Source organism: Thunnus maccoyii, chromosome 21 (assembly GCF_910596095.1).
Source record: "Thunnus maccoyii chromosome 21, fThuMac1.1, whole genome shotgun sequence".
NCBI lineage: Eukaryota > Metazoa > Chordata > Actinopteri > Scombriformes > Scombridae > Thunnus > Thunnus maccoyii.
The window spans coordinates 15271269-15299088 of NC_056553.1; the positions used below are offsets into that span (position 1 = coordinate 15271269).

General features: G+C 41.9%; 2 protein-coding genes across 3 annotated transcripts; one reads left to right on the forward strand and one right to left on the reverse strand.

The window, feature by feature from the left end:
• Positions 1-286: 286 nt before the first annotated feature.
• Positions 287-7013, reverse strand: arxa (aristaless related homeobox a). The gene is made up of 5 exons (XM_042398594.1): positions 6713-7013; positions 5819-6383; positions 4296-4341; positions 2168-2499; positions 287-1370 (listed from the first exon to the last, which is right to left on the reverse strand). Exons 1-5 carry the CDS (start codon positions 6900-6902, stop codon positions 1106-1108), a joined length of 1398 nt encoding a protein of 465 aa, XP_042254528.1. The 5' UTR covers positions 6903-7013; the 3' UTR covers positions 287-1105.
• Positions 4416-27820, forward strand: hgd (homogentisate 1,2-dioxygenase). 2 transcript variants are annotated; one of them, XM_042398596.1, is made up of 15 exons: positions 4416-5243; positions 9930-10050; positions 20500-20571; positions 20747-20835; positions 20929-21034; positions 22227-22286; positions 22378-22469; positions 22599-22633; positions 22764-22843; positions 23136-23235; positions 23659-23783; positions 25544-25648; positions 26131-26257; positions 26680-26861; positions 26986-27820. In XM_042398596.1, exons 3-15 carry the CDS (start codon positions 20503-20505, stop codon positions 27127-27129), a joined length of 1314 nt encoding a protein of 437 aa, XP_042254530.1. In that variant the 5' UTR covers positions 4416-5243; positions 9930-10050; positions 20500-20502; the 3' UTR covers positions 27130-27820. The 2 variants fall into 2 exon arrangements, with proteins under 2 accessions (XP_042254530.1, XP_042254529.1); XM_042398595.1 differs by lacking the exons at positions 4416-5243; positions 9930-10050 and adding an exon at positions 16801-19218.

Here is a 27820-nt window from a genome sequence, read left to right on the forward strand (position 1 = left end):
TGAAGTAGCACAAGAATCCTTTCTAAAAAAGTCTAGGTTCCCCTGCTGCTCTTCAGGTCTGTGTGTGTGTGTGTGTGTGTGTGTGTGTGTGTGTGTGTGTGTGTGTGTGTGTGTGTGTGTGTGTGTGTGTGAAACGTGCAGTGGTGGATGAAGTAAAAGTAGCAATACTACACAGGTAAAAATGCTTTTACAAGTAAAAATCCTGTTTTGAAAATGTTACTTAAGTAAAAGCACATAATTCTTACAAGTAAAATGTACTTTTAAGCAAGTAAAAAAAGTACAAGTACTTAATGTAGAAAAACTATCATTAAATTATTATTACTGATAAATTAATGTACAGGCTACATAGCATTAAATATTTTATATATTAGGTAGTTTGATCTATTACAATACTTCCTATTTTCTAAGTGGATCCAATGTTTTGTATGTAAAATCTTATTTTTTTAGTATATCTGACAAAAAATGTAGTTGAATTTAAAAGTACAATATTTATTATTTCACCACAATATTATATTTGACTAAAATGAAATACTCTAAAATTTGTACTTGAGTACAATACTTTAGCAAATGTACTTTGGTACAGACCTCTATTGGCGATGTGTGTGCTTTATTTTCTTGTGTTCACATGTAGTAGAATGTCTTATGGGCACTTAAAAAAACTATTTGATGGCCTGTATGAATGATATAGAGCCCAAATTCAAGTTTAATTTATTGTCAAAGTATCAATAAATATTTAAAAGTCTTCATAAAAAAAAATCTGCGTCTTAAAATATTCATATTGTGAAGAACGTGGAAAATATTAGAAATTACTGGACTGTGATTCAGGAAGGTGTGTGTGTGGAGTGTAAAACAGTGTTACAGTGGTTGACACACACACAAACACACACTTTTTTTCTCTTTTTTTTTAGCCAGTGCTCTTTTTGAATTTGGTCGTGCTATTTTGTTGGGGAAACATGAGGTAACAGGGGTGGTTGAACAAGGGGACATCAGGACATCAGCCTCCAGAGGTATGAGTGGGTTTTTGGACTGGGGGGGTGAAGGGGGGGGTTGTCATGGAATGGGACATAAGCCCGGGACAGGGAGGCCTAGAGCTGGTGTTGAGTGTTCAGCACACCTCCTTCCCTGCGGCGCCGGTGGACAGAATGTTAAGCTGGGTGAGCTGAGCAGAGTGTTCCTTGGCCTTGAGGCGCAGCGCCGCGATACTGGAGGCCCTGCGGTCTGCTGCGGCTGCAGAAGGGGCTGAAGAGGAAGAGGAAGGGTCGGGGAGGACGGGTCCCGCGTGGGAGGGATTCTCTACTGGAGGGGCGGGCTGACGAAGGAGAGCTGCAGCGGTGGAAGCACTGGTCAGAGGACCCATACTGGAGAAGAGCCTGGGAGAGAAAGGCAGACTTAACCATCTAACATTCATGGTTGCTAAAAACATGAGCCGAGTTTCATTTATTCAATCCGAAGTGGCACAGAAGTCTCATTTTCACATCACCTCTCTTACATTAGAGAGCACTGTGACTCTAAATTGTCTGTGTGAAAGCAGAAGAAGAAACCTTTCCTGTTTAATTAAGATTTTGACTGTCCTTCACATGTATTTTATTTCCTTTTAGTTTCTTTAGTTGGGCGGTTTGTCTTAAAATGAATCTTAGATCTTTTAATGTCTTCTATTATCTGTCTATTAAATACTGACTTTCTGGAGATTTAAAAAAAAGATGAAATAGAGAGTAGAAGGTTAATAATACTCTATATTAGAGAAGAGGAAAGCAAATGAGAAGCTAATTGTGGCATGTGGAGTGTGCAGCGTCACCCCTCCTCACAGCTTGTCTTGCAGGATCACACATTTGGTTAATTTATTAAGGCATTTGACAGTGATTACACACCACTGCGAATGGTTAACAGTATAACATATTTATAATCAGACTCCCTGAGATAAACAGTAACGCAGTGTGGCTGAGCGTTACTGTAACTATCAGTCATTAGTGTTGTATGATGGGTTGGTTTATTTTAAGCTCAGCTGCTGCATTTTTCCTGTACGTGTGCTCGACTGCGAAATTGTAGTAATTTACTGTAAAATACAGGGATAAATGTGACGTCCTACAGGTGCAGAGATTAGTGGGCTGTGGTGTAAATAAGTGTAATGAACAGGTCCACCGGAGGTCTGTGCATGGGTGCAGCTTACCTGCCAAAAGTGGGTCCAATGAAGGCAGGGTGGCGAAACATGGCGGCGGTGCCCAGGAAAGTGCCCAGGCCGAGCGGGGTGGCCAGGGGTGGGGCAGAGCCGTTGTGGGGTGGTGGGGCCAGGCCCGGGAAGGCGGCGGCCGCGGCGGCGGCAGCCGTCCAGGCGGACTCCAGGGCCGGGTGGGGGTGAGGAGGGAAAGGCCCCCCCTCCAGGTAGTGGCTGAGAGGGTGGCCTGCTGCCAAGGGGCCTGGGAAAGGCAGGCCCGACGGGTGGGCCTGCACCCCGGCCTTCTCACGCTTCCTCCACTTGGCCCTGCGGTTCTGAAACCACACCTGAGAGCAGATACACACACACACACACAGATTAATAGGAGCAGGGAAGTCCATCTCATTTCTTAAACTACTAGAAGACAGCAGGACATAAATCCTGCTTCCAAGTGATTTAAAGAGGCTGCATGTTTTCTAAAAATAGAAACACACTGGTATCAACAGGCAACTTCTCCTATAAAGAGACTTTTCCTTCTGTCTTAATGACAAGAGGAGGGGATGCTCAGGTCACACATGTCAGCACAACTGCTCAGTTACGCAGGTTTTTTCTTGCAATAAATAATCAAAACTATAACTCCCAGTCTTGCTTACATTACAGCAATGATTCATGGTAATTAACATGACTAGACTTTTCAATGTTGCGTCAGTGTAGTCTAATAATTGTCTAGTTCAGGTGATGGCCAATAGGCGGAAAGTCAATGGTAATTACATGCAAGGTAAACCCTGCCGCTCATGGTCCCTTAAATCTACTTTCTGTCTAATTAAACCCCCGTCTCTGTGGAGGGGCTCCAGGGTGGGTGGAGGGGGGTTGTGTGTGGGGGGGGGAGATAATTAAGAGCGGTGTTAACAAAAGATCCAGAAAATTACCGCTGAACTGGCTCCAATAACAATTAATGCGCTTTAAATGAAATTCTTAGGAGATGTCGAACAAGTGACTTCCATCCAAGAGAGTATTTAACTTTCCCACGCATCCGCTGGTGCCCAGTTTGCACTGCAGAAGCACGGGGCTCTCACAATGAGCAAAATGTCAACATGAGCAAAGTGATTGAACGGGGCGAGCTTGAGCGACAGGGACTGTACACACACACATACACACACATTATTCCCAGAGGGCTGTTTAGCATTACACAGCCTCTCGGGAATTTATGAGTTTTTATCACCTCCTGATGGCGCCCGTTAAGTGATTTGTTCACCTACGGCCCCTAAAGAGACATCTGTTGTTTTACCGTCGGCCATAACCCCCTCGGAGCTTCCACCGTGTTTGAACTGTCTCTCTGGTTATGAGCCCGGGGTTTCGACATGCAAGCCACGCTTTGAGTGCAAAACGAGGAAGAGAGAGAGAGGGAGGGATGGAGAGGAGAGGAGAGTGGGATGGGAGGGGAGGAGGAGGAGGAGGAAGGGGGGGAGTTGGCTGGGGGGGTGAGGGAGGGAGGGAGGGGGGGGGGGGGGGGGGCTGGGAGCAAACACCTTTAATGGTCTCTCATTCGCTCCCAAGTGCAAAGCATCGGATCAATGCAGGTCTATTGCAATCACATAATGGGAAATCAAATAGCATTATCCCTCCCCTCTTTCTCCCCCCTCCCTCCATCCCCTCTCTCTCTCTCTCTCTCTCACACACACACACATCCTTTTACTCTCTCTCTCACACACACACACACATATCTCGGCCCCTGTCTGTCCCCTCTGATGGGAATTCAAACACCATCTCATCCCAGGAATATAGACAGTGTTTGCTCCTGCGCTAAGTGAGCTTTTTATGAATCGCCAGCGTCGGCTTAATTGCCACTAAAACGTCCCCCATTCGCGTGTAATAACATTCAATAACAGGAAAGACCTTCCCTGCGCAGCGACTGGGGCCATTTAACACATTTTTACTGTAATAAATTACCGCCTCAAATTGGCCTGTAATCGTTGATCCTCAATCAGTGACGCATATCACCGGTTATTATCCAGCGCTGTGTACCGGGAACATTTTATAGAGGACATAAAACATTAAAGGATGCTCCCCCCCCCCCCCAAACTCATATTTGATTTGTCGCAGGCTTCTCTTTTCAGATAAAGATAAACAGAGAGCCACTTACTTGAACACGGGCCTCGGTAAGATCCAGGCGCATTGCGAGCTCTTCTCTGAAAAGGATTTAAAAAAAAAAAAAAAAAAAAAAAAAGCAGAAAGAGGAAAGGAGAAAAAGCAGAGAGAGAGAGAGAGAAAAGATTCAAGGTTACAGGCCGTCGTTTGAAAGCAAAGTAGAATTGCTGTTTTGTCCCCTCCTGTTGTTCACTGTCAACAAAAGATGACCAAAATAGGCTTGATTTTTTTTTTCTCTCCTCCTGACTTGAACTGCAGAAAGACGCCATAGCCATATTCTATTTTCCCCTGTCACGGATGGGTAGAAATAGGCCTAGTGATTGTTAGATTTTCCTTAGCCCAGGCCTGTCAGTGTAACAACATAATGGCTGAAATAATGACATCTAAACTAGCCTGCCACAAAGCAATTGACGCTCCCTTCAGCTGCGAGATGGGTTTGCAGTGCAAATTAGACCTACAAGTCGCCTTAAAGTAAATCGATTGGAAAATATGAATAATCCCAATGGTTAAAAAAAATCGAAAATATAGGTTATTGTGTTTTGTTGTATCAGAAAAGCTTTTATTTGAAGCCTAAAATGTGAATGTATCAATTAACCAAATGTAGATTTTGCAGAAAATAGGTCTGATTTTTTTTATAGGCCCTACTAAATAAAAGTCCTAATTATGTATTTTATAAAACGTGTTAATAGCATTTAAGCTTACACATAACCCTGCAGAAAATTGTGTGCGTGTGTGTGTGTGTGGCTGTGTATGTGTGTGTGTGCTTCCCACTGCATGTACACCTGTCCTTGGGCTTATGTTAGGCCCTGACTAATTTTTTTTTATTTATTTTTTTGGACACTGTATTCAGTATCATGTCCAACAGGTAACCTGAGCTGCACCGGTTAATTATTTCTCCTGAGACTGACCTCGCTGTCATGTGTATCAACATGATATCTTACAGGTAACAAAACGTGCAGCCTTAGCAGCACTCACAGGCCTATTGTATGCAAGACACGGGTTTGGTGTTTGGGGTTTTTTTATGAGGTGTGATCTACACAGTGTCCAGTAACAGGCTCGATTACAGACGTGTGCAATTACAAGGACTGCTTTTGCAAAATTGTATGGGGTAAGGAAGTGTTTATTTAGAAGTAAATGCATTTAGTTATCACCTTGAAGGCGAATTATTATTAGAGAACACGTTGCATGTTTGTGTCTTTGTGCGTCTTTCAAAGAATTTTGTTTATAGCAGCCACATGTTATAAAAACACAATAATAATCATAACAATAATAATAAATTATTGTAAGAAACTATTGTTGTAGAATAGTGTAATTATAGACTTTTTTATATGCATATAAATTAAAATTTGTAAGCCTATTTTTTTCTCGTTTTATATGTAAACGTATACGGTGCAGAATTGCTATAATAATGAGAATAAATTCTAATAATTATAATTTAAGCTGAGATGCAATTTTAGAATTTTAAAGTGATTTTTTCTAGACTTGAAATAAGGAAATTTCTGCAAAAATTTTAATTACCTGGTGAAGACGTCGGGGTAGTGCGTCTTCTGGAAAGCCCTCTCCAGCTCCTCCAGCTGGTAACTGGTGAAGGTAGTCCTGTATCTTCTCTGCTTCCGTTTCATCATCCCTTCCTCCGAGTCACTGCCCGCCGACAGACACACGCTGTCCTCCCCGTCCCTCACGTCCCCATCCCCGGCGTTCAAGCTCTCCCTCTCCTCGTCCTTCGGGGACAGCGCGGCCGCGTCCCCGCAGCTTTCCTCCTCCTTCCCCGCGTCCTCCTCGAACTTCAACGGGCCGAGCTCCACCAGTCCCAGGCTGCTGTCCTCCGAGCCCTCACCGGGGCTCTGGTCGCCCTCTCCCCGGCTCAGCGACACGTTCTCCCTGTAGGACTTGTTGCGGCTGATGCTCACCTGCGGCGCCTGGGTGATTTTGAGGTTGTCGCTCGCTTGTTCCAGGAGGAGCCGCTCCCTGTCCAGCTTCTCAGCGTGGTCGTGAAGGTACTTCCCCCCCGGTCCGTAGAGCCGGCGGAGCTTGGGTGGCAGGTGCATGTCAGCGCTGAGAGTCAGGGGGTCTTTCGTCGACCCTGAAGAAGAAAGCGCGTCAAAGATGTTAAAATAATGGATAAGAATAAGACAAGCAGAGCCTCTAATAAACTTTATAGTTTTGCAGGCCTGTGAATAATTCTGTCAGACTTTACACCAGCTGTTTAGCCTTGGACACATATTTATTAGCCAACTATTATGAAACCAAACCTCTTCTGGACGCATACTTTGAGCGTGAAATTAGCTTTTTTTAACACACGTCCATCCCCTATAATACTCCTAAATAAACAGCATATAGGCCTAACCACAGCGGCTGCTTCTTTTCAATAGTATTGTACCAGACAGACAGTCCAGCTCATAGGAAACTTACCGTCAGCCGTCTTGTCCAGCTCTCCTCTGCCGGGCAGACCCGTCAAACTTTGCGCCCCTATCAGTCTGACCTTACAGGGACTCCGGCGGCCCAGAATGCTGTCTATGCAGTAAGAGGAGAGCAACGTCGGGGATTTACTGCTCTTCCTCTCCCCCCGGTCGCGGAGATCTTCCTCAAACTGACCGCTCATGTCGACGCTTCGGTGTTCGTCTCGTCTCGGTAACGCCTGTCAGTCTCCCTCTCTCTCTCTCTTGCTCTCTCTCTCTCCCTCTCCCTCTCTCTCTCTCCCTCTCTCTCTCTCTCTCTCGCTCTCTCTCTCTCTCTCTCTCTCTCTCTCTCTCTCTCTCTCTCTCTCTCTCTCTCTCTCTCTCTCGAGGTCCGGTGCTCTCTGCTCGATCTTCTCCTCTCCTCTCAGGCCAGCGTGTCTGTTTGATCCGGGACCGCTCTCTCCTCCTCCTCCCCCTTTCTCTCTCTCTCTCTCTCTCTCTCTCTCTCTCTCTCTCTCTCTCTCTCTCTCTCTCTCTCTCTCTCTCTCTCTCTCTCTCCTCTGTCACTGCTCTGTCACTCTCTCAGCTAATGACAGACAGCGGTTTGGCTGCCTCGCGTTGCGCTCCGGTCTGCCAGGCGCTTCTCCGCTCCTGTAGGCTGTTATTGCGCGCCTGATTGGCTCGTATGTGTGTATGTGGGGTTAGAGACGGCGCGGAGCTGCTTTATATATTTTACGATTAAAGTTAATTTGAGGGGAAGGTAACAAAACCCGACATGGAGTTTTTTTACTCCGCGGAATGAACTCGGAAGATAACTTTGAAAACGCAGCTTTTCTTGCATGCTGGTTTGAATTTCGTTTTATTTATAAGGTCTGTGAACATGTTTAAAATTCTATGAGAGCGGCCAATAAAAGATCTCTGCACTCAAGTGAAATTATTTAATAATAAATAGATGTTTTGGTAGAGTTTAGCATATTTGCAACCAAGCACAGGTGTGTTTTATAACATTAATAAAGTGCAGCAATGTAACTAAGATATTCAAAACACAATGGCACAGAAGACATTTCAAACATGCACAGTAAAGTATATTGTGTTCTGTAACTGCAGCCTAGTTGTCCTGTACATATTTGTGCAGCACTTTATATTACAGGGTTAACATTAATATTGTTCATAAACAACCAATCAATGCTTGATTTATTCCAAAAGGTGTTTTTAGCAGCTGATTTATGCAATTCTTTCTCTCATGAGGCCTGCTATTATTTTATGTTTTTATTACTTATTTTATTACTTCAACATTAGAAATATACATTAATAATAATAGAGGGCATAATAATAATAATAATAATAATAATAATAATAATAATAATAATAATAATAATAATAATAAGAGTGATAATATCACACATATATTTTATCTAGACGACCGGTTATGCTGCAGTCTTTTCTTCCATACAGGCCACTGTCTTGAATCCTTGTGCCAAGATGAAAAATAAATCTGGCACGGAGTTTGTGTTCAACCTCAGACAGCACCTGTGAAAGCCATGTCAGACTCTGACTCACATAAAAATGGAAATATCAATATTGGGATCCGAATTTTTTCCTAAATCTGTTCTAGGCTGCAGCTATTGAAACAAAGAAAAGAAAAACATAAATATTATTTGGATTATTATGGGCTTTTTTTTTTAAACATTTTTTTTTTATATATCTCATGAGCTCAACGTTGAACATAATTAAAGTAGCATTATCTATCTGTCTGTCTGTCTCTCCCTCTCCCTTCAATTGCCTGCTCTCTGCTGGAGTTGTGGATTGACTTAAAAAGTGAGGGTGGCGCGGCGGTGATGAGACGCCGCACGGGGAGCCAGGATAGCACGCAGGGACTCCGCTGTGGAGAGGGGGAGAGATGGAGAGATGGATCGAGAATGTAATTTTAAATGAAAGTCTATTTAACCCGCTGTGAATGGCATGACCCCTATCCTCGCCTCAGAGCCCATCACTGTTAAAAGGATCATTTTCAGAATTCAATCCAAAAACTTCAGCAAGCTGCAATTTACTCTCCCCTTCTCTCTCTCTCTCTCATTCTCCCTCTCTCTCCTCTTCCTCTCCGTTATGTATCTGCCCGGCTATAGAGCATTGCAGCAAACGAAAAATAACAATAAGATATATGTCCAGAAAATTGCACAAGTTATTCCTTTTTTTTTCTCCTTTTATCTATTTTTAAGCGATCTATGTATGACTCTTCTGTGATTGCGCCATTGATCTTAAGTTTAGTTAAGGTGCAGGGCGCTTAGATTAAGTCAGTTTTCATGTTTTTTTTATTTAGGAGCCTCGAAAAAATCTTAACAACACATAAAAGCTGGAATTTATCTGCAGGAATAGCATTTAAGTACAGATTTAATCCCTTTTCTTACTTATGCAACCTCTCTGTGTAGCACATCTCCTCTATAATAAGGCCTATTAAGTATATGACATCAGACTATACCCTGAATCATAATTTTGTTTTGTTTCTGCATTTATTTAAAAAAATAATTCCGCTCATGCTCACGTCTGCTGTCAGATTCAATCCATCCGCAACTTTTTTTGTGGTGTCATAAACTTCCGAGCTTGTTTATTTGCACGCAAATCAAAGTAATGAGTGTAATAACAATAGGCCTATAAAATGTTATGCCTTTTCCTGCGCGGTCACAAACAGACGTGCGTAATACAGACGGGTATTTAGAGTCGCTCTGTAATTTGGGGGCCACAATTTGATTCATTTATCCGCACACTGTTATTAACCCTGTGGAAAAAGAGATGTCAGCCGCCATTTCAGCCAGCAGGACATCCGCGCTTTGTTTAAATGCACTAATTACGCGCATACATTAGAGGGGGACGGAATAGCCTGAGCGCAATTTTCACATTTTCAATTTTCCGTCTCTTTGACGTGCAGGTGAAGAGAAGCGCCTTCCGTTTCAGCACCGCCTCCCCTGTATTTTCATAACATCCTAACTTGATAATATCCTGGGGAAACACCGGGTTGCATGCTTTTTTTCTGTTCAGCTCAAACACTGCTGCTGTACAGACCGTGGAAGGCCTAACCTCACTCCACGGAAAAACTGTGGTCGTCTACGTCATGCATTAATCTCTCAGGTGAGTCTGTGTATTAAAACCACGTTATGAGTGCATGTTTTAACATATTTCTCCTATATGATGCTGGCTTTACCTCTGCTTCATTTCAGTCTCATCCTCTCCAGGGAAGGGCAATGAAAGTGATACTAATGAAGTCCATCATACAGGGCCAGCAGGTTGAGCTTTGCCTTACGGGTCATTCAAATGGCGCCATCTCCTGGGTAGAACAGCAGACTGCTCTCACAGGTAAGACCCAGTTATAATGTAAAAGACAGAGCAGCTTCAATCCTACGGCATTTTTTTGCATTCATATAAGATTAAGTGTTTGCTCCAACTTGAAAACCAGCATGCATGGGAGACAAATATACATCTGCATATGTTAGGATTGCTTTTCTTATCTCATAAGTTTATCCATAAGCAGCACGTGTAAACATTGGTCCCACGCACACACGCACCGGCTGGCTCGTGGCCTTGGCGACGACGACTCATCCTCCATCCGTCGTCGCGCTCTGACATAATTGGACACTTGCTCCGCTTGAGAGGCCAAGCAGGAAAAAGAAGGAAGGGAGGGAGAGAGAGAGAGAGAGAGAGAGAGAGAGTGTGCGTGTGTGTGTGTGCGTGTGTGTGTGTGTTGGGAGGGGAGGGAGGCTTTTAAGGCGCGCGTAAGCAAAGTTAATTAGCGGTTATTAACAGCCCGCATAATGAGAGCGAGAGGGAGTCAATTTAATGACTTTGTTAGCGCGAGTTCAGAGCGACAGGCGATGATCGAAACAACAAAGGCAAGCGCGCACGCAGCCATCATCCGTAATTTCCAGCGGTAATGCGGTCTGATCAGAAACAAAGGGTTCTAATTTCGTTCAACTGACTCGATAATTTGTCCTTATGTAAGGAAAATAATTGATGACTTAATGCTTCAACAGAAGTAGCTTTCTTTTTTGGGGGGGTGGGGGGTTGTTTGCTGGAGAAGGTCGTAAGGAAATCAATTTTCAGGCCTATAATTATTTACATCATGAATTTAAAACGTGGACGTGTGCCTTTGCTCCCCGGTTAGTGTGCAGACGACTGAGAGTCTATTAGGAGGAGAGGAGAGAAGGAGTCTCTTCTCTCCTAATCTTATTCCCCCAAACAATTTGTGTATATGGCAACAAAATAAGTCACTTGCCTTACTGCCTTGAATGTAATATTGTAGATTTGTGGCATCATAACATACAGGAAATTGAAAAAATATAGGTTTTCAAATGAAGAAAAATCAAATCAAAACATGAATTTGCACTTTTCCACAGACAGATCTTGGTGACATATGATACCTGACCATCACTTGGAGCTCAGCTGAACTGATGGCCCTCACGCTTACCTGAATGTAGCCACCAGGTTATTGTGGCTATACTGCATTGCAAAATTATCCGAGGCCTGCGCGCGTCTTTACGCATGATTTCATCATTCCACAGATGGGTTGAGTCGGAGGAAAGATGCGAGCGCCATTATCGATTGGGGGAACATGAGCCGCCTGCGGGCCACTCTTGGATTCATGGCGGGTGGATAGGTCACCCACAAGAGAGCGGCAATTTCACGGCCCCCATCGTCTCCACTGATTACTGCTTTGATCACAGGAATCAAGAGCCCGAGATTCTCGTAAACCTACTGCCGAGTCCAGGGGCTCGCGAGCTGAAGAGGTCATCATCATCATCATCATCATCATCATCATCATCATCATCATCATTCTCTGACACATCATCACCATAAGCGTATAGTCTTCATAACCATCGTCATCATCATCATCACTAGTTGACCACACCAACCTGGGGTGCCGTGTGTTTTCACAGCCGCGTTGCCCTTTTATTGATTGCGTGCCTTAATTTTAATTCGATTGCGCGAGTGTCAAAAATTCCGCAAGAATCATCCTAGTAATGAGATAATCAAAGTAATATATGCAAATCAGTTATGTTGCCAGCTTATCAAAACCAGAGTGCCCCCCCTTGAGTCTGAAGAAGTCCATTTATTCAGTTAGTGGCAATACCTTGCGCAAATGGCGCGATGCAAATGACAGTTGATTAGACTAAATTAAGAACCTCGTTTCTCCCTGACCTTGTCTGAGTTTTATGTAAATGCTTTTTTTCTTGCTGTAATGTGATAAAAAATGCATTTTACACCTTGGCCTTTATATATCTGAACAATATTTTCCATGAGCATGAAACAATGGTCAGCCCAAATAACTCACTGTGTCAACAGCTTGGATGATTCTCTAGCTGGCTGTACCTTTTCTATCTGTCTGTCTGTCTCTCACAAATCTCAGTATATCTTGACCCCGGTGCAACTCCCACAGTGACAGAAAGTGTGCCCTTATAACTTCCTTGCTGTGGGGGAGTGTGCCTTGAAGATAGACTAGGTGTGTGTGCCTTTGAGTGTGTGTCTGCATGTGTGTGTTTACACGATTATGTGTGCTCATGTGTGTACCATAACATATTGTCTTAGGGGACAGAGAGAGAGTGCAGTTGAGACTTCCTCTCTGTGGGGTGTGTGGGGCCTGTAGATGGGAAAGGAATAAATCCAATATAGATTGCAGGGCTGCGCTGCCTCCCGCTGGGGACTCTCAGACTTGCAGGCCAGGATCGAAGTGCTTTTCTCCCCCTAAATTGGCCTGAGAGGCCACAGGAGCAGCCAAGCTACACCCCCAACACTGGGACTACCTACGACCTAATGACGGTGCTGGGGACAGACACACATGCGTACACAGAGACAGAGATGAGTACGTGTGCACATACACACCAAAACTCGCACACAATCATTCCCAGATTGATATAACATCAGCCACACTCTTGCACCAGTCACTTGGACATGAAAACCACACAGATATAAACACACCCTCCTCGTTCTTGTGATGTTGAACACACTCATTCCTTGTCCAAAGACCATTCAACTCAAGTTTCCCTCTTCACACATCTCAGACCACCCCTCAAAACTACCTAGCTAAACTACAGATTTAGAGGAGGCATCCTCACTACCTGTCCACACACTCCAGAGGGAGGGGTGAATAGTATAACTGGCACCACACTAAGTGTCTGGACTGATACACACTCCTGCCCCTCGGTTCCCCTACAAGGAGAACACCACCAGCACCTCAATGCCATTACGCTTCCTGCCAGAACATCCAGCTACTGTCATTTTGGTTCTGACCAGGGAGCTAATTCTATTTGTGATGAGGTGCCTGATGTGTTGCTGTGTCGGGTCCAGAGACAGTGTGACAGAATATCCTGTAGGCGGACATTTGTGGCTCAGTGTGCCTCATTACCTGCTCCCAGGGCACTTTATGTTAACTAAAGCATGCCACTACAGTACATAGCTCATCTCACGAGGGTAACAGGTTGCAGAGGTGAATACAAAGATATAGAACCATGTATACATATTCACAACTCAGTGGTTGTTGTTTTTTTTTTGGATGCTTGCATGGTTTGAATGCTATATTACTGCAGCAGTTATGGTAAATGGCTGCTTATATAGCACTTTTATCCAAAGCGCTTTACAACGTTTCTGCTGCTCAGTCACCCATTCACGCACACACATACACACACACACACACACACACACACACACACACACACACACACACACACCAATGGCGGCAAGCTACCATGCTGGCGCAACAGTTAGGAGCAATTTGGGGTTCAGTATCTTGCTCAAGAACACTTCGACATGCGGACAGGGGGAGCCAGGGATCAAACCATCAACCTTCTGGTTAGTGGACGACCCACACTACCTCCTGAGCCACTGCCGCCCTTGTTTAGCATCACCGCTACAGTTTAGCTTCAGTTTTTCCAACCAATACTGATCCTCCTATAATTTATCTATAATAAATATAGTTGAATTACCAACTTTTATAAACCGTTTTACAAAACCTTTCTTTTTAGTAGAAGAGGAAGTAGTAGGCTAGCTTCTTCTTTCAAATGTTACTTTAGCACTTAGCAAGGAAAGTGAGTGACCTACACTGTCCTACAAAAGCAGAAACTAAGCAGTGACATTAGGAAAAAATGGTTTTAAGTTTTCAGGCTGTCTGGCAAACTGTGTAACAGATGTATCACAGATGTGTAACTCCGCTTCTATATGCACCCTATCTTCACAGAATGCAGGATACAAACAATATGTGTTCTTTAGCCAATTTTAAGCTAGTTAGCGTTAAAATTGGCAGAAAGAATGTTTTTTTAAGAAAATAAACTTTATTTTGATTATTTATTGTTATGTATCTCTGTCAATAGAAGAATTAATCAACAATTTAATACAATAATAGATTCAGAAGCTAGTGAGATGGAAGCTACTATGACACCCTTTTCTGTCCACATCTTCTCCTCCGCTACAGGTGTCATTCTGCTCTCTTACATTTTTAAGTCTTGTCTAATCACGCACCATTGGTGTTATTCATCCACTCATCTCCTTCTTGCTCCACTCCGACTCATCTTTTGTTGTACCATCTAACATCTTTTCTCTCCTTCCTTCTGTCTTCTCTGCTATTTTCCACTTTGCATTTTCTCCCTTTCATCTCTGTCACGCCTCTCTTGTCTCTTGACGCTGATACACCTTTCACCTTGTTGTCTTCAATCTTCCACTTGTGTCTTTGTCATGATGCACTACATTATGGTTTTTCCTCGCATTAACCCAACTGTTTCTGACTATTTCCATGCCTTGTTTTGTTTAATAACTTGTCTTTGGCTGTGCAGGAGTTTGCTATTCATGTCCACACTATAAAGTAATTATAATTTAGCACATATACACAACAGCAGAGAAAAATGCATACTAAATATCTTGTATGCAAAGACAAACACATACAGCATATAAACATAGGCCACAAACAGATACACAACAAAATCCTTTTGACATCAATAATTGGTAAATCCTCTGATTAACTTGTAAGAATTGTCCTTAGAGTGCTTAAGTAATTGTGTTTGTGTGTGTCCTTTTTTATTGCATGCACCCCCTCTCTTTAAAGCACATCTTTATAACCAAGCAATTCCAAAGCAATTTTCTCTGTGGGAGGAGAGTGTAATTTTCTATTCTGTGACACTGTGATGTGTAAGAAACTGGGAGCCGGCGCTAAAAGGCATCGGTAGTGTGTGTCTTGGTGTGGGTGTGAGCCGCTTTAATGGCCAACGTGGGGCGGGTGGTGGTGGTGGTGAGCGGGTGCATGTCAGGAAGGCCATCATTTAATGACTCCCAAATAGTGCCCTACTCGTTAGAGCTATCGTCCTGGAAACACGAGGCTTTGAACCAGGAGAGCGCCACACGCTGCAACAGTCTTTTATCTTCATATTAATCCATTTGCATAACATTACGGCGATGGATAGGATTCAGGAGATACTCAGCCTACTCAGGGAGAGACAGAGAGAGAGAGAGAGAGTAGGCACAGGAGACACAGAGAGGGTATACTACATGTCCTTGCAAATCTAATCAGCGTTAAATGGAGCTGTCAAATGTGTGTGTGTGTGGTAGTGGATGGCTCATGTCAGGAGTAATTTAACATTAAACTGCAATAGTGAGTAACAGGGCTGTAATTACAAAAATACAAGAATCCAAGCTATTTCTTGAGAATGTGACATCCAAATACAGCAGTTACCTAGCAGTGATACACAAGATGAGGCGAGGTGGGAAAAAAATTCGGATGTCATGCACATGTATGTCTTTCACAAAGTTAAGTTTCAATGTTTAAGGTGTAGCGAATACAAAAGAGGTAGCCAAGCCATTTTTAAAAATTTCTGATGTGGTTAAATGATGGTAAAATTTTGTGTGATATCAGCAGACTAAGAAAAGACTCAATTTCATGCTTTTTGTAGGTGCAACATATATAGTATCTGTACTATATAATGTGTTTTTATGCTTTGCTTTGTGTCTTTTGTATGTCTGACAGCTGCACAAAGAAGAATAAAGAGCAGACAAAAGAATCACATTACTGTAGAGAAACAAGAGCTGGGGAGTGTGTAAACCCACACTAATTAGTTGTTGCTACTTGCTACTGCCTGATTAATTTAATCAAAAGTGCACTTGATCTTTATATAACTAATAATATGCATGTAGTCAATAAATGATGACAAATTGGTAGATACAATGCACTGCTCAAGCTCTGGTAGAAGTCTTTTTTAAAGAAATATTTCCTTTAACGGTTGACCTGCCTTTGAGAATCCCTCAATGATTCATGGATTATTTTAATGATACATCATCCATGCAAGGAATACTGAATGTATGGCATTGCATAAACTCCTATGCAGGCTGCTCATGGTATCTAGCCATGCAGATAGTTTTGGTTTTATTGGCTGAGGATTAGAGCTGCAATGATTAGTCGATTAATCATTTAGTTGCCAACTATTAAAGTCCCCCTCCACTCAAAAATATGTTTATCTTCTTGTTCCTACAGTTGGATGTTTGAGCTTCACTGTGCAGAATGATGTAGGTGCAGAGTTTGACACTAGAAGGCTGTTTTCACATTCATCTGCTGAAAGTGGAAAGTTTCTCTGAGCTCATTGAAAATCTTATTTTATGGGGCGGGCCTACGAGCAGGATTTGTGACGTCACAAATAGTTTGGAGCCAGTCCTGGTCCAATATTCAATTTACACAAGTGTGATGTGGAAACTTGAAGCCTCCAGTGCACAAACACTGAGAACTGACTTTACAGTGAAGTAGGAGACATCTTCTGCGAAGTAGTTAAACTTTTGAAATGAAATATATTTGCATATTCATAGACTCTGGAATTTTTAATGAGGGAGAAAGAATAGATGCCATTTTAAGGATTTTAACATGGTAATTATACTTTTTGGGGGAGGAAAAACCAAATCAGACACACAATATTGTTCCAAGAGGATATTTTATGTCATTATACATGTCTGGGGGAGATATTTAAATTAATTGCCAACTATTTTGATAATCAATTAATTGTTTTGGGTAATTTTTTAAGAAGATGATGTTCACATTCTCTAATTCCAGCTTCTCAACTGTGAATATTTTCTGTTTTCTTTGGTCCTCTATGACAGTAAACTTAATATCTTTGGATTGTAGACAAAACAAGACATTTGAAGATGTCACATTGGGCTCTGGAAAACAGTGATCAATAACGTAAATAATGTAATCAATACTTAAAATAATCATTGGTTGCAGCCCTATTGAGGTTTTGAGATATTAAAGGTAGAGATTCTCTTAAAACTGAAATTTGCAAACTAATTGATGCAACATCAGGCAAACATCCATGTGAATAAAAAACAGGCTTTACAGACAAAATCACATGCATGATACAAAATATCACCGATAGTAATGTGTTATACATGGAAAAAACAGCATAATGTCCTAAAGAAAGGACTATAGCACACAGATTGGATGTGCACTCTCTTGATTTTTGTCTTTGAGACTTCTGCCATTACCCAAATACAGTGGAGGTGAATGGATTTCGGAATAGCTCGGCCAGTAACACCAAAATAATTTGCACTACTGCTTAGTGGGATAAAATGTTGTGTGTGTGTGTGTGTGTGTGTGTGTGTGTGTGTGTGTGTGTGTGTGTTAGGTGAAGTGACCCTTTAAAGGTCAAAGTATGGGGGGTGGGGGGTAAAACAGGGTATATATTGTAAGCAGGTGTGAAAGTGTGTGCACTTACATGTGGTATGAAAGGCTAAAAATGTCATCACATCACAGAATAAGCTTGTGACTGTGTGTGTGTGTGTGTGTGTGTGTGTGTGTGTGTGTGTGTGTGTGAGAGAGAGAGAGAGAGAGAGAGAGAGAGAGAGAGAGATTGCTTGTTTATGCATATGGGGATAGACTGTGCCAGGTGAGTGTACCATTTACCATCAAGCCATTGAGTTCAGCAGGCATCTAATAACAAAGCATTTATGGCCCACTTACGCATGCATAGATATAACTGTCAGTAGGAAACAACAGTCTCCTCTCTACCGTCTCCAGCTATTCCTGCCTCTCTTAAAACGCACAGGCGCCATCCGGATTGGGCCCAAATACTCTAGAATTCTATCATCAGAATCGGGGATGAAATTAAAATCGCTCATTTTCTTTCTCCATACAAGGAGCAGATCAATTTCCGGAGACTGGGACGTGATATTTTCCTGCCATTGGGCTTTCTCGTCTCTGGCACAGCACCCTGACTGCCTGCCAGCGGGGGGCCCGGGCCCGACTGCACGCCTCGCCGGAGAACGGTTACTTCTGCCGCGGCGAGTTTATTTGCGCCTCGCTATGAGAATTGCCATCATTTACCCTTCCCCAACACCTCCCAAAAAGAAAAGAAATAGACAAGAGGGGAAGCGAGGCAAGACTGAGAAAGCCGAAATTGATTCTTTTTGATACATGCTGCATGGGGGACATTAGGTACCCCTCGTTTGACCATCTATTTCGAAAAATGAGCTGAATAAATTTTGCGTAAAGTAGCCTAATGTATTGGCCTTTTGGAGGCCTGGCTGTTGTTCATATCAAGAATCAGATGCTTGTTGCAGCATGCAGAGGTTATCCTATTGTGTAACGTTGGTTTTAAGAGAAGTAAATTAATCATGCAGCTGTAGAGGAATGATAACTCACTTTACATAAAGCTGTAACGCACCTTGTGTTAAGCGTGACAAAATTTAACGGCAAACTTGATGAACCGGCGGTGCGTCAAATCTGGAGTGATGGTGGCCCCAACGTTCAGGTTGCCTCCATTGCAGTGTGAAGATGATTCAGATTAACAATATAGTAACGTAAAAAATACACTTTAAATGAAACTTAAAATTTGGCGATTTGGTGCCTTGATATTTGTTTTGCGTGACGTGAGGATGCGCATGACAGCATTCATTGCGCAAGCAGTCCGATATAAGGTCACCACAAGACCATGATTAAAAATCACCATACATCACAATACACCATGGCCTTATAATGTTTTCATTACTAATATAGCTATAAAAAGTTTTGATGTAATGTCTTTGTGAGGCTGCTCCTCTCTGGACTGATGTTTGTGTTGCCTCGCAAAGGTCATTTCAGGATTACAGCTTTCTGTGGCCTATGAGATGAAGCCCATCTTTGCCTCGCCTATTGATCTATGTCCTGTTTGTTACCTGCATGCACTGTGAGCTTTTAAATGTAGTCTTGTTTCTTGTTTGACTTGGCAGTCACGGACACGGTTCCTTGTTTGCGCACATTCTGGTCTCCGACCCTGTCCTTTGCTAGAGACCCCGCTGTTGCGTCACGGACCCAGTCAGGCTTAATTAAACCCATATTGAGAAAGAGTATAAATCCAACCCCCTTTACCACTCAGTCCATGCACCGGCATGCACGTCCTGCAGTGGATTTTGGTCGAAGGGAATGTTTTAAGGGTCAGGAAAGAAGAGCTGCAAGTTAATTTGTAACCTCTGAAAGACTTTCACCGGCCTTAAGTTATAACAGACAGCAGAATGGCTGGACTCAAGGTAAGACAGCATTTATTTATTCAAAACTATTGCATATAGTAGAAATGTTTGTTCACCAGTGCTTATATGCACTGCACTTCAAAGTTTCAGAGACACAGTGAAGCTACATAACCTGCAAACACACTGCTATTATTTAGTAAATAAAGGAAATGTGCGCCTCAGTTATTGATCTATGGGCTGTACATTCTGCATCAGAAATATACAAAGTTAAACTGTGCGTTGATACATCATATCTACAACAGAAGTAGACCGGCTGACTGAAGGGCGGCGTTGCCTTCGACCAATCAGAGTGCTGCATTCAGCAGCTGCCCAGATGTGGTCTTCGCATAACAATAATATTCCAGCTTCATTTCAATAGAAAAAAGTTTGAAAAAACTTTTTACATTAATATAAATTTGCAATGTCCGTTAAAAGTGAGCTATAATCTGTCCGGTTTTCTTTCTGTTTGCAGATATTTTTTCCCGGTTTGTTTTCATGAATACTAATTCATATAACAGCTGGAAACAACTGCCAAAATAATTGAGAACAAGTGGAATTTGTCTCAGTCCTTTAGCCAAAACTCAGTTAAATCACTCAAAGTAATTTTAAGTATGAACGTGATTTAATGACTTGTTATGACGCATGATCCACATAATGTAAAAGTTGTGCCAAAAGTAGTGTTTTTGATCGTCCTGCCACTCTGACACAGAATAAACGCACTATATAAATGGAATAAAATCCTACTTTACATAACAGTCTTTCATGGGGGACACACTGGAGCCTCCAAAACGCTTTACGCACGCACTTTGGGCACGTGAACGCGCACATATGGAAACCATCCATGTCTGTGTGTGCGTTTTCTGCAGACTAACAATGACTCAGCAAGACTTTCACTTTACATTGTGCCAAGTTTCTGTGGCAGGGGAGACATGGGTGCTGGTAACCAGTGCCAGTGCAGAGGGATAGTGGAGTGATAATCCTATCATAATTGAAATATTGATCAAAAAGTACTCCAGGGGAGGTTAGTGTAATTAGTCTGTTTCTGTAACAGAATAACACCAACTAATGGATGACTGCGAGGGGGGAAATTTGGCATAACTGCAGTTTGTTGTATCATGAATCTAAAGTGAATCAATATGACAACAATTAACAAAAAGACAAGCCTTAATGACAAGCCTTCAAATTTAATTATAACCAGCATGAACACATTTATCCTGCATTACAATGAAGCCACATGTTGTTTACCTTTGTATTTTTAACATTTTTCAGTCTAACTTGCCTTAACTTGAGTGTCTCTTTCAGTATATGAGTGGTTTTGGGAATGAGTTCTCGTCTGAAGACCCCCGCTGTCCTGGATCCTTACCTGAGGGACAGGTAGAATACACTCAAAAACACACATTTTGGGGACATTTTGGCCTTCATTCATTCAACCATTTACTCATTCATTTTTCTAAATTTTGGGCTTAAGTGAATTGCATGAATACTCAATGTGACACAGTGGGAGTTAGGAGTTGTGAATGTCTGAACACACTGCATTATGTTTCTACAGAACAGTCCTCAGGTGTGTCCGTATGGCCTGTATGCGGAGCAGCTCTCTGGCTCTGCCTTCACCTGCCCACGGTCAACCAATATGAGGAGGTGTCCATCTCTTTCTCACACTTTATTCATCATTATCAAATGGATGTTAGACATCATGAATAACTAAACGCTGATTCTTTCTCTTGTTTCCAGCTGGTTTTACCGCATACTGCCGTCTGTCAAACATAAGCCTTTTACCGCAATGCCCTGTGGGAATCTTACAGAGAACTGGAACGAAGTGGAGCCTGATCCTAACCAGGTATGTAAAGGCTCAACAGGAAGAGTCGCTGCTCATTTTGTCTTTGCCTCAAGTAGTGAAACCGGTGTTGAAATCTTGTTAAAGCCCCTGAAAACTTCCTACTCCTCCTGGTGTCTGCATTCAAAGAAAATACATGTAATCAACAATGTTTGGACAGCATAAAATGTAGTTATCACCAGTACATCCTGTACATCCTTAAATTACATCAAAACCATACATATAGAAAATATTAATATAGAGCAATTATGGGTAAAACAAAATAGCAATAATAATCTTGGTTCTTTTTAACATCTATACTGCAAAGCAATTGCCAGCATGTCCTTAATAACCTCTTTAGTTGTTTTTTAAATTATTGTGTATGTGTTGTTATTATATATTCTTCTGATATAAAGCATAGCAACTGTTCCAGTGAGATATGGCTCTATACATTATGGGTTCTTTTTCACTGCATCAGTCTTCGGTTGGGGTGGCATAATGTGACCTGTCTTCACCTACTTTGTTTGATAATTGCGTTTAATTCCAGAAAATAACATTTTCAAATACATACATTATTATTAAATTATTATGTTCCTAAACTAAGTTAATTTGCAGCCATGTAAGATTAGCATGATCTATACTTGCTCTTACTGAGCAGTGAAGTGCTGTTCACGACTAAATAAGCATCAGTGTTAAAGTTCAGAAAAAAAAATACAATTAGTTATTATATTTATATATTTAAAGAAGATTTTAAAGGAAATGGTTCAGTTTCTTAAATACACTTTCAAGCTAAGACAAGCTACAGCTAGCAGCAAGAAATAAACTGACACATTAACACCATAAAACCAGATGCTTTTACATTTTGAACAAATTCAAGACATAACATGCTAATTAGTGAGCTTTAGAGGCAGATTGTATCACCTTTAGACAGAGCCAAGCTAGCTATTTCCTCTTGTTTCCAGCATTTGTGCTAAGCTAAGCTAGCCGGCTGCTGGCTACATCACAATAAGTACAGAAATCGTGTAAAATAACGAAAGGAGCTCTAAATTTGGCAGAAAATTGCGTGTTCATGTAAGATCCCATCTCTCATATTAAGAGGCTAAATAAAACTATGGTTTTTAGTCTTTCTCTGCATTAAAGATATTGAGATGAGTTCCTTTTAAATGCTCTGTATTTACTAAACAAGAAGATTCTGACACTGAGGTTTCTCTCACAGCTGCGATGGATGCCATTCACCATTCCCAAATCTACAGTGAAAAAAGTGGACTTTGTGGCTGTGAGTATAACTCTTAAAAAAAAAACATAATTTTTTTTAAATCAAGGTTCTCAGTTTATTGATTGGGATTGTGTCTGTCTGGATCTTGCAGGGTTTGCATACTGTCTGTGGTGCTGGGGATGCCAAATCCCGGAACGGCATTGGCATCCACATGTACACCTGCAACACCTCCATGGTTGACAGGTGAGTATGTATTTGTGTGCAAATGTGTTCCATCATGTAACAAATAGATTTTCATATATCAAGCAGCTACAAAATCCTTGGTTACGTTTGACAATCATTTCTAAGCTCTTCCTTTTTTCTCTGTTCAAGGTGCTTCAACAACTCAGATGGAGACTTTCTGATTGGTGAGGAAAAGGGCTGTTGATGTTTTCACTGTCATCTATCACAGGAACAATGATAGCTCAATCCTCCGTCCTTCTTTCCCCTCAAATTTTCTTTTCCCTGTTTATCTTTTTTGTCTGTTTGTCTCTCTAGTCCCCCAGCAGGGTGAGATCTTGATCACCACAGAGTTTGGGAAGATGATGGTCGAGCCGAACGAGATCTGTGTCATCCAGGTGAGGTCTATGTTTTTCATCTCCACAGTTTCCCCAGAAATCTGCCATTGTGTCTGCAGCCCACCCACACTTACCATATTTAGAAAGACATCTTTTGGTACTTTTCAAAAGTGACCTTAGAAATACAGTGGAAAGAGGTTTGAGCTTCAGAAAGTGTGACGACCAGGATATGCGACTGCAGCACGCGTATTATCCCAAACACATTACTGCCCTCAGCATCATTACACCCTACAATTAATACATAACAGCTCTAACTTTCCTCTCAGCACCACTTCTCATGTGTTTTCTCCAGCAAGGAATGCGCTTCAGCGTGGATGTGTTTGGAGAAAGCAGAGGCTACATACTGGAGGTGTATGGAGCACATTTTGAGCTCCCTGACCTGGGACCCATAGGTGTGTGTTTGTATGACATTTGTGAGTGTATAGAGTGTGAGTGTATGTAAGTGTATGTTCATCCTTCCTTGAAATCTGCACACCAACCTTTTTATGTCTGTTTCTCACAACCTCCTCTTGCTCACAACTTTCTCCCCAAATCTGTCAGATTTTTAGCCATCATGGCTAGGTCTCTGGGCCATATTTGGATAGATAGCTAGGAAATTTTGGTGGTTCCCAGATTATGAATCCTAATGAATTTGGAGATCCACTGACTTTTCATTTAGCTCGTTATACTTCTAAGTACTTTGGTTTACGACCAAATACCTGCAAAAAAGTAACCTGATTCCCATTAGCCTCAGCTATACTTTGTGTTTAGTGCTAATTGTTAGGATTGATATTTTTTTTTGTGTGTGTGTATGACTATGTGTGTATGTCTTGCAGGAGCCAACGGTCTGGCCAACCCTAGAGATTTCCTGTGTCCAGTTGCATGGTATGAGGACCGCAAAGTGGCCACAGGTTACACCATCATCAACAAGTACCAAGGAAAGCTCTTCGCCTGCCAACAGGTGTTTTGTTTTTTTGTGACATTTCAGTTTGTGTGTGTCCTTGCACTCACACACATACACAGACACTGTATGACAGAGCCCCACACATATGGCATATTTGCCCTATTACCCTATTTAGGGTTGTGTTCACTTCAGTAAACACCATCGAACCGCAACAATGACTAACAGGAAACGGTCCAAGTGAAGCATATGATCCATTAGCCGCTCCTGCCGATTGAATTGCCATCCCTGATGATTTAATATCGAAGCGTTAGTTGTTCCATTCAGCAGGTTTCCGCCTCGACTCCCTTATGAGTCTTAATCACTCATAATTAGTTAAGGCATTCTGGAGTTACAGACAGCGTACCTGTGAAGCTTTGCTTTGTAGGAAAAAACCTTTCCCAAGTTAAGCATTAATTTCAGCATATTTCACTCAGAGAATGATCCTCCCCCTCCTGAAATGTCCTGTTGGGCACATAATTGGATCGACACATAATGTCTGACAGGAGGTTTTTTTTCTGAGACAGGGAGGAGGTAGGAGGAGAGGTTTGTCAGGGGCGGGGGTTGGGGGGGTTGTAACCGTGGAAACCATGTCAGACCACACTATTATTATTCATCGTAGGAAGTACACAAGGGCAAGATACTGTCTTTTTTGAAGCAAAACAAACATTTTCCATCTCTCTTGCTGCCTGTTATGCACTGGGGGTCAGAGGTGGAGGCTGCTGGCTGCACCTGACACTCTTTTCCTGGTGTCCACCCTTCCCCGAGCCTGGAGGGTGAGGCTACAGGGGTAAGAAAATAAGGTGGGGGCCTCATCTCAGGGAAGATGCTGCTGCTCCCGTCTGGTCCTGCTGTTTTGTTCCCCCGCAGAGCGCTGAAATTGCTCAAATTAACTTATTATTTGCTTGACTGGGCCAATATGTTTGTGTTTTGTGTGCATGTGTGTGCAAGTGCTTGCTCTCTTCCATTTTTCCCTTCATTTTAATCGAATGTAGTGTAGTGGAGTTACCACAGATGAATGTCCAAGTGATTACCTGTGCTAGGCTCTCCAAACACCTTTTTTTGTAAGGCAACTACTGTACATTGTGTGTGTGTGATTAAGGTTTTTTGGTGTGTATTAGTTATGTAATGTGCATGAATTCACTTATGCACATTTCTGTGTATGCATATGTATGTCTAAGGTTTTATTGTTGGTGTGTATTAGCTTCTCAGAGTGTGGAAGCGTACGTGAGCATGTGTGTGTAAGGAGCACGGAGGTCACTCAAAAGGCAGCTTGAGTTGTAATGAACTATATTGATTTTAGAGCTGCTGTTGAATGTCTTTTTCGCAGTGACATTATCAGAAAAGAGAAACTATATAAAATTGCTGTGGTTTTAACAATCAAGATAAAGAAATATCTCTGCACCCACTGTTACTGCTGCTCCCCACCCCCCTCCCCAATAACTGTGCCGCCGTGAGCGTCAAAATGCTCAAAGTTTGGGAAAGTTTGATTGTGAAGCCAATTACTCCATAATACCTGGAGCCTTGTATCACAAAGAACAGGGGGAATGAAAGAGAAGAAAGAATGAAAGAAGCACACCCTCTTTCACAATCAACCCTTTTCATTATGACCAATTTTTTTTTCTTTATGTCAAGCAGTACTCTCTCTGGGAATTTAAGATTACAAAGACATTATTCATTGTTCCTTTTTCCCTGTGAAAAGCTCAATTTAAAGTCTTTTGTGTTTGTTGCTTGGGTAGACTCGTCTTATTTGTTTCGTTCTGTGTGTTCACTGCACGTAGGATTTCTCGCCATTCAATGTGGTAGCCTGGCACGGGAACTACACACCTTACAAATACAACCTGAAGAACTTCATGGTTATCAACTGTGTGGCCTTCGACCATGCGGTGAGAGTCATGTGTTTTTCTTCTTTTTACTACAATTGAATGTTTGAGCTTCACTGTGCAGAATGATGTATTTGCATGAGTTTGACACTTGAAGGCTGATTTTTCATCACAAATAGTGTGGAAGTCATTCCCAGTCCAGTATGCAACTTACACAAATGTGATATGGAAACTTGAAGCCTCCAGTGCACAAACACTGAGAATGAACTTTACAGTGAAGTAGGAGACATCTTGTGTCCAACAGTTAAACTTTTTAATTTAAAAATATTTGCATACTTATAGATTCTGCATTTTTCAATGAGGGAGAAGCAGTAGATGTCATTTTAAGTAATTTTAACATGGAAACTGAACATTTTTTGTGGGCAAAACGTGTCAGACACAATTTATTACAGTGCACTCACTGTACTTTCTAACATACATATAGAAAATTCTGGAATGCATTGCCCTTGCATGTCCCATATTGTCCTGTTTATGATTTTCTACAGGATCCATCTATCTTTACTGTGTTGACTGCCAAATCCACACGACCAGGCGTAGCCATTGCTGACTTTGTCATCTTCCCCCCGCGGTGGGGTGTGGCTGACAACACCTTCCGTCCACCATATTATCACCGTAAGACCACCATAACACACGTATTTATATAAGATATATATATATATATATATATTTTTTTTTTTTTAAAGACAAGTAGAAGGTAAGGTCAAAACACATAATTTCTGGCAGGTGTTAAAAGTTTTTAAGACATAGAGTTGCTATATCTATGCCATTTTCATATGAATTTGAATGGAAATGGAAAATTTTGTGTTCTGATGAACGAAACAAACCAGCCACAAGCTAACATGTACATTTACCCAGCCAGTGTCAAGACAGTAGGTGATAACAATCCACCTGCTGTACCTTTTGTCTGTTCTCACCACAGACCTGTAAGGCCACCTAGTGGAAGTCAATGTCACACATCTTTCTTCAGCTTGTTTTTTAAGCCAACTGTACCCTCTTTAGTGCTGTGTTACAGCTCCTCCTGCTGGTGTTTTTAGGTAACTGTATGAGTGAGTTCATGGGTCTGATCAAAGGCCACTATGAGGCCAAAGAGGAGGGTTTCCAGCCTGGAGGGGGCAGCCTCCACAGCATGATGACCCCACACGGCCCAGACGCTGAATGCTTTGAGAAGAACAGCACTGCTGAGCTCTTACCTGAGAGGGTGGCTGAGGGAACCATGGTAAAAAAAATATATATATACACCCCATCAAGGTCAACTAGAGAAGCAAGATTAACAGGCCACCACAAAGAGTTTTTATTTTACTGTGTAAACACTGGGTGATTATTGTGTCTTTTCCTTCCAGGCGTTCATGTTCGAGTCATCCTTCAGTATGGCTGTGACCAAGTGGGGTCTGGAGACATGTCAGAAGCTTGACAAAAGCTACTACCAATGCTGGGAACCTCTTCGCAGCCACTTTAATCCTAACTGGAAACCCAGCAAACAATAGAAAAAACAAATGACTCAGAAGAAAGCGGGTAACAAATGAAGTTAAAGATAAATTCCTATTTTCACTTTATTACATGTAACCAACAGCATATCTGGTCTGTTTATGAAAATACAGAAGGGAAAAAAGTCATTTTATGCAGACCACTGAGATTGGAGTTGCACTATAATATTAAAACTAAAAATCACATCTAGGCTACATAAATAATGTACCCTTGACTGTAAAGATCTGTCATGCAGAACATGCACGTTGTGGGTATGTCCTTCTTTACTCTAACTGTTTAAAGATTAAAGGCATCATGAAATGGACTCTTTAATTTCCTGGAAAACTGAATCTTTAAAGTTTTTAGAGAAGACATAAAACACTCTTCCTCTTACAAATTAAAAAGGAAATTCATGAGCACAAGTTCACACTTCACTACACTCATAGGCTTTGCCAATACAGCTGTCTTGGTCTGGTCTGACCAGTAGGCTTGTGGCAGGTAATGTTAGCAACCATTAGATATATTCCTGTAGAACAGGAGTCATTTCATTGACCTGAATACTTTCTCAATTTACCATTATCCCAAAATGTTTCACTTGTGGCCCGAGTAATTGCCGTTTAGTAAAAATGACAGTCTTGCTTTAAATGGTGACATCATCCTGCACTTGTTGGTGTGAACACAATTTATCCAATAAAGCCATTGCAATTTTAA

What these genes read in the sequence shown, in the direction of transcription:
- arxa (XM_042398594.1), bottom strand. Translation starts at nt 6,902, where the DNA reads ATGAGCGGTCAGTTTGAGGAAGATCTCCGCGACCGGGGGGAGAGGAAG. An exon ending in TACCCCGACGTCTTCACCAG is followed by an intron (nt 4,342 to 5,818) that starts GTAATTAAAATT and finishes AATCCTTTTCAG; the next exon opens with AGAAGAGCTCGCAATGCGCC. An exon ending in TTACCGAGGCCCGTGTTCAA is followed by an intron (nt 2,500 to 4,295) that starts GTAAGTGGCTCT and finishes ATCTGCTCTCAG; the next exon opens with GTGTGGTTTCAGAACCGCAG.
- hgd (XM_042398595.1), top strand. An exon ending in AACACCTCCATGGTTGACAG is followed by an intron (nt 22,470 to 22,598) that starts GTGAGTATGTAT and finishes TCTCTGTTCAAG; the next exon opens with GTGCTTCAACAACTCAGATG. An exon ending in CCCTGACCTGGGACCCATAG is followed by an intron (nt 23,236 to 23,658) that starts GTGTGTGTTTGT and finishes TATGTCTTGCAG; the next exon opens with GAGCCAACGGTCTGGCCAAC.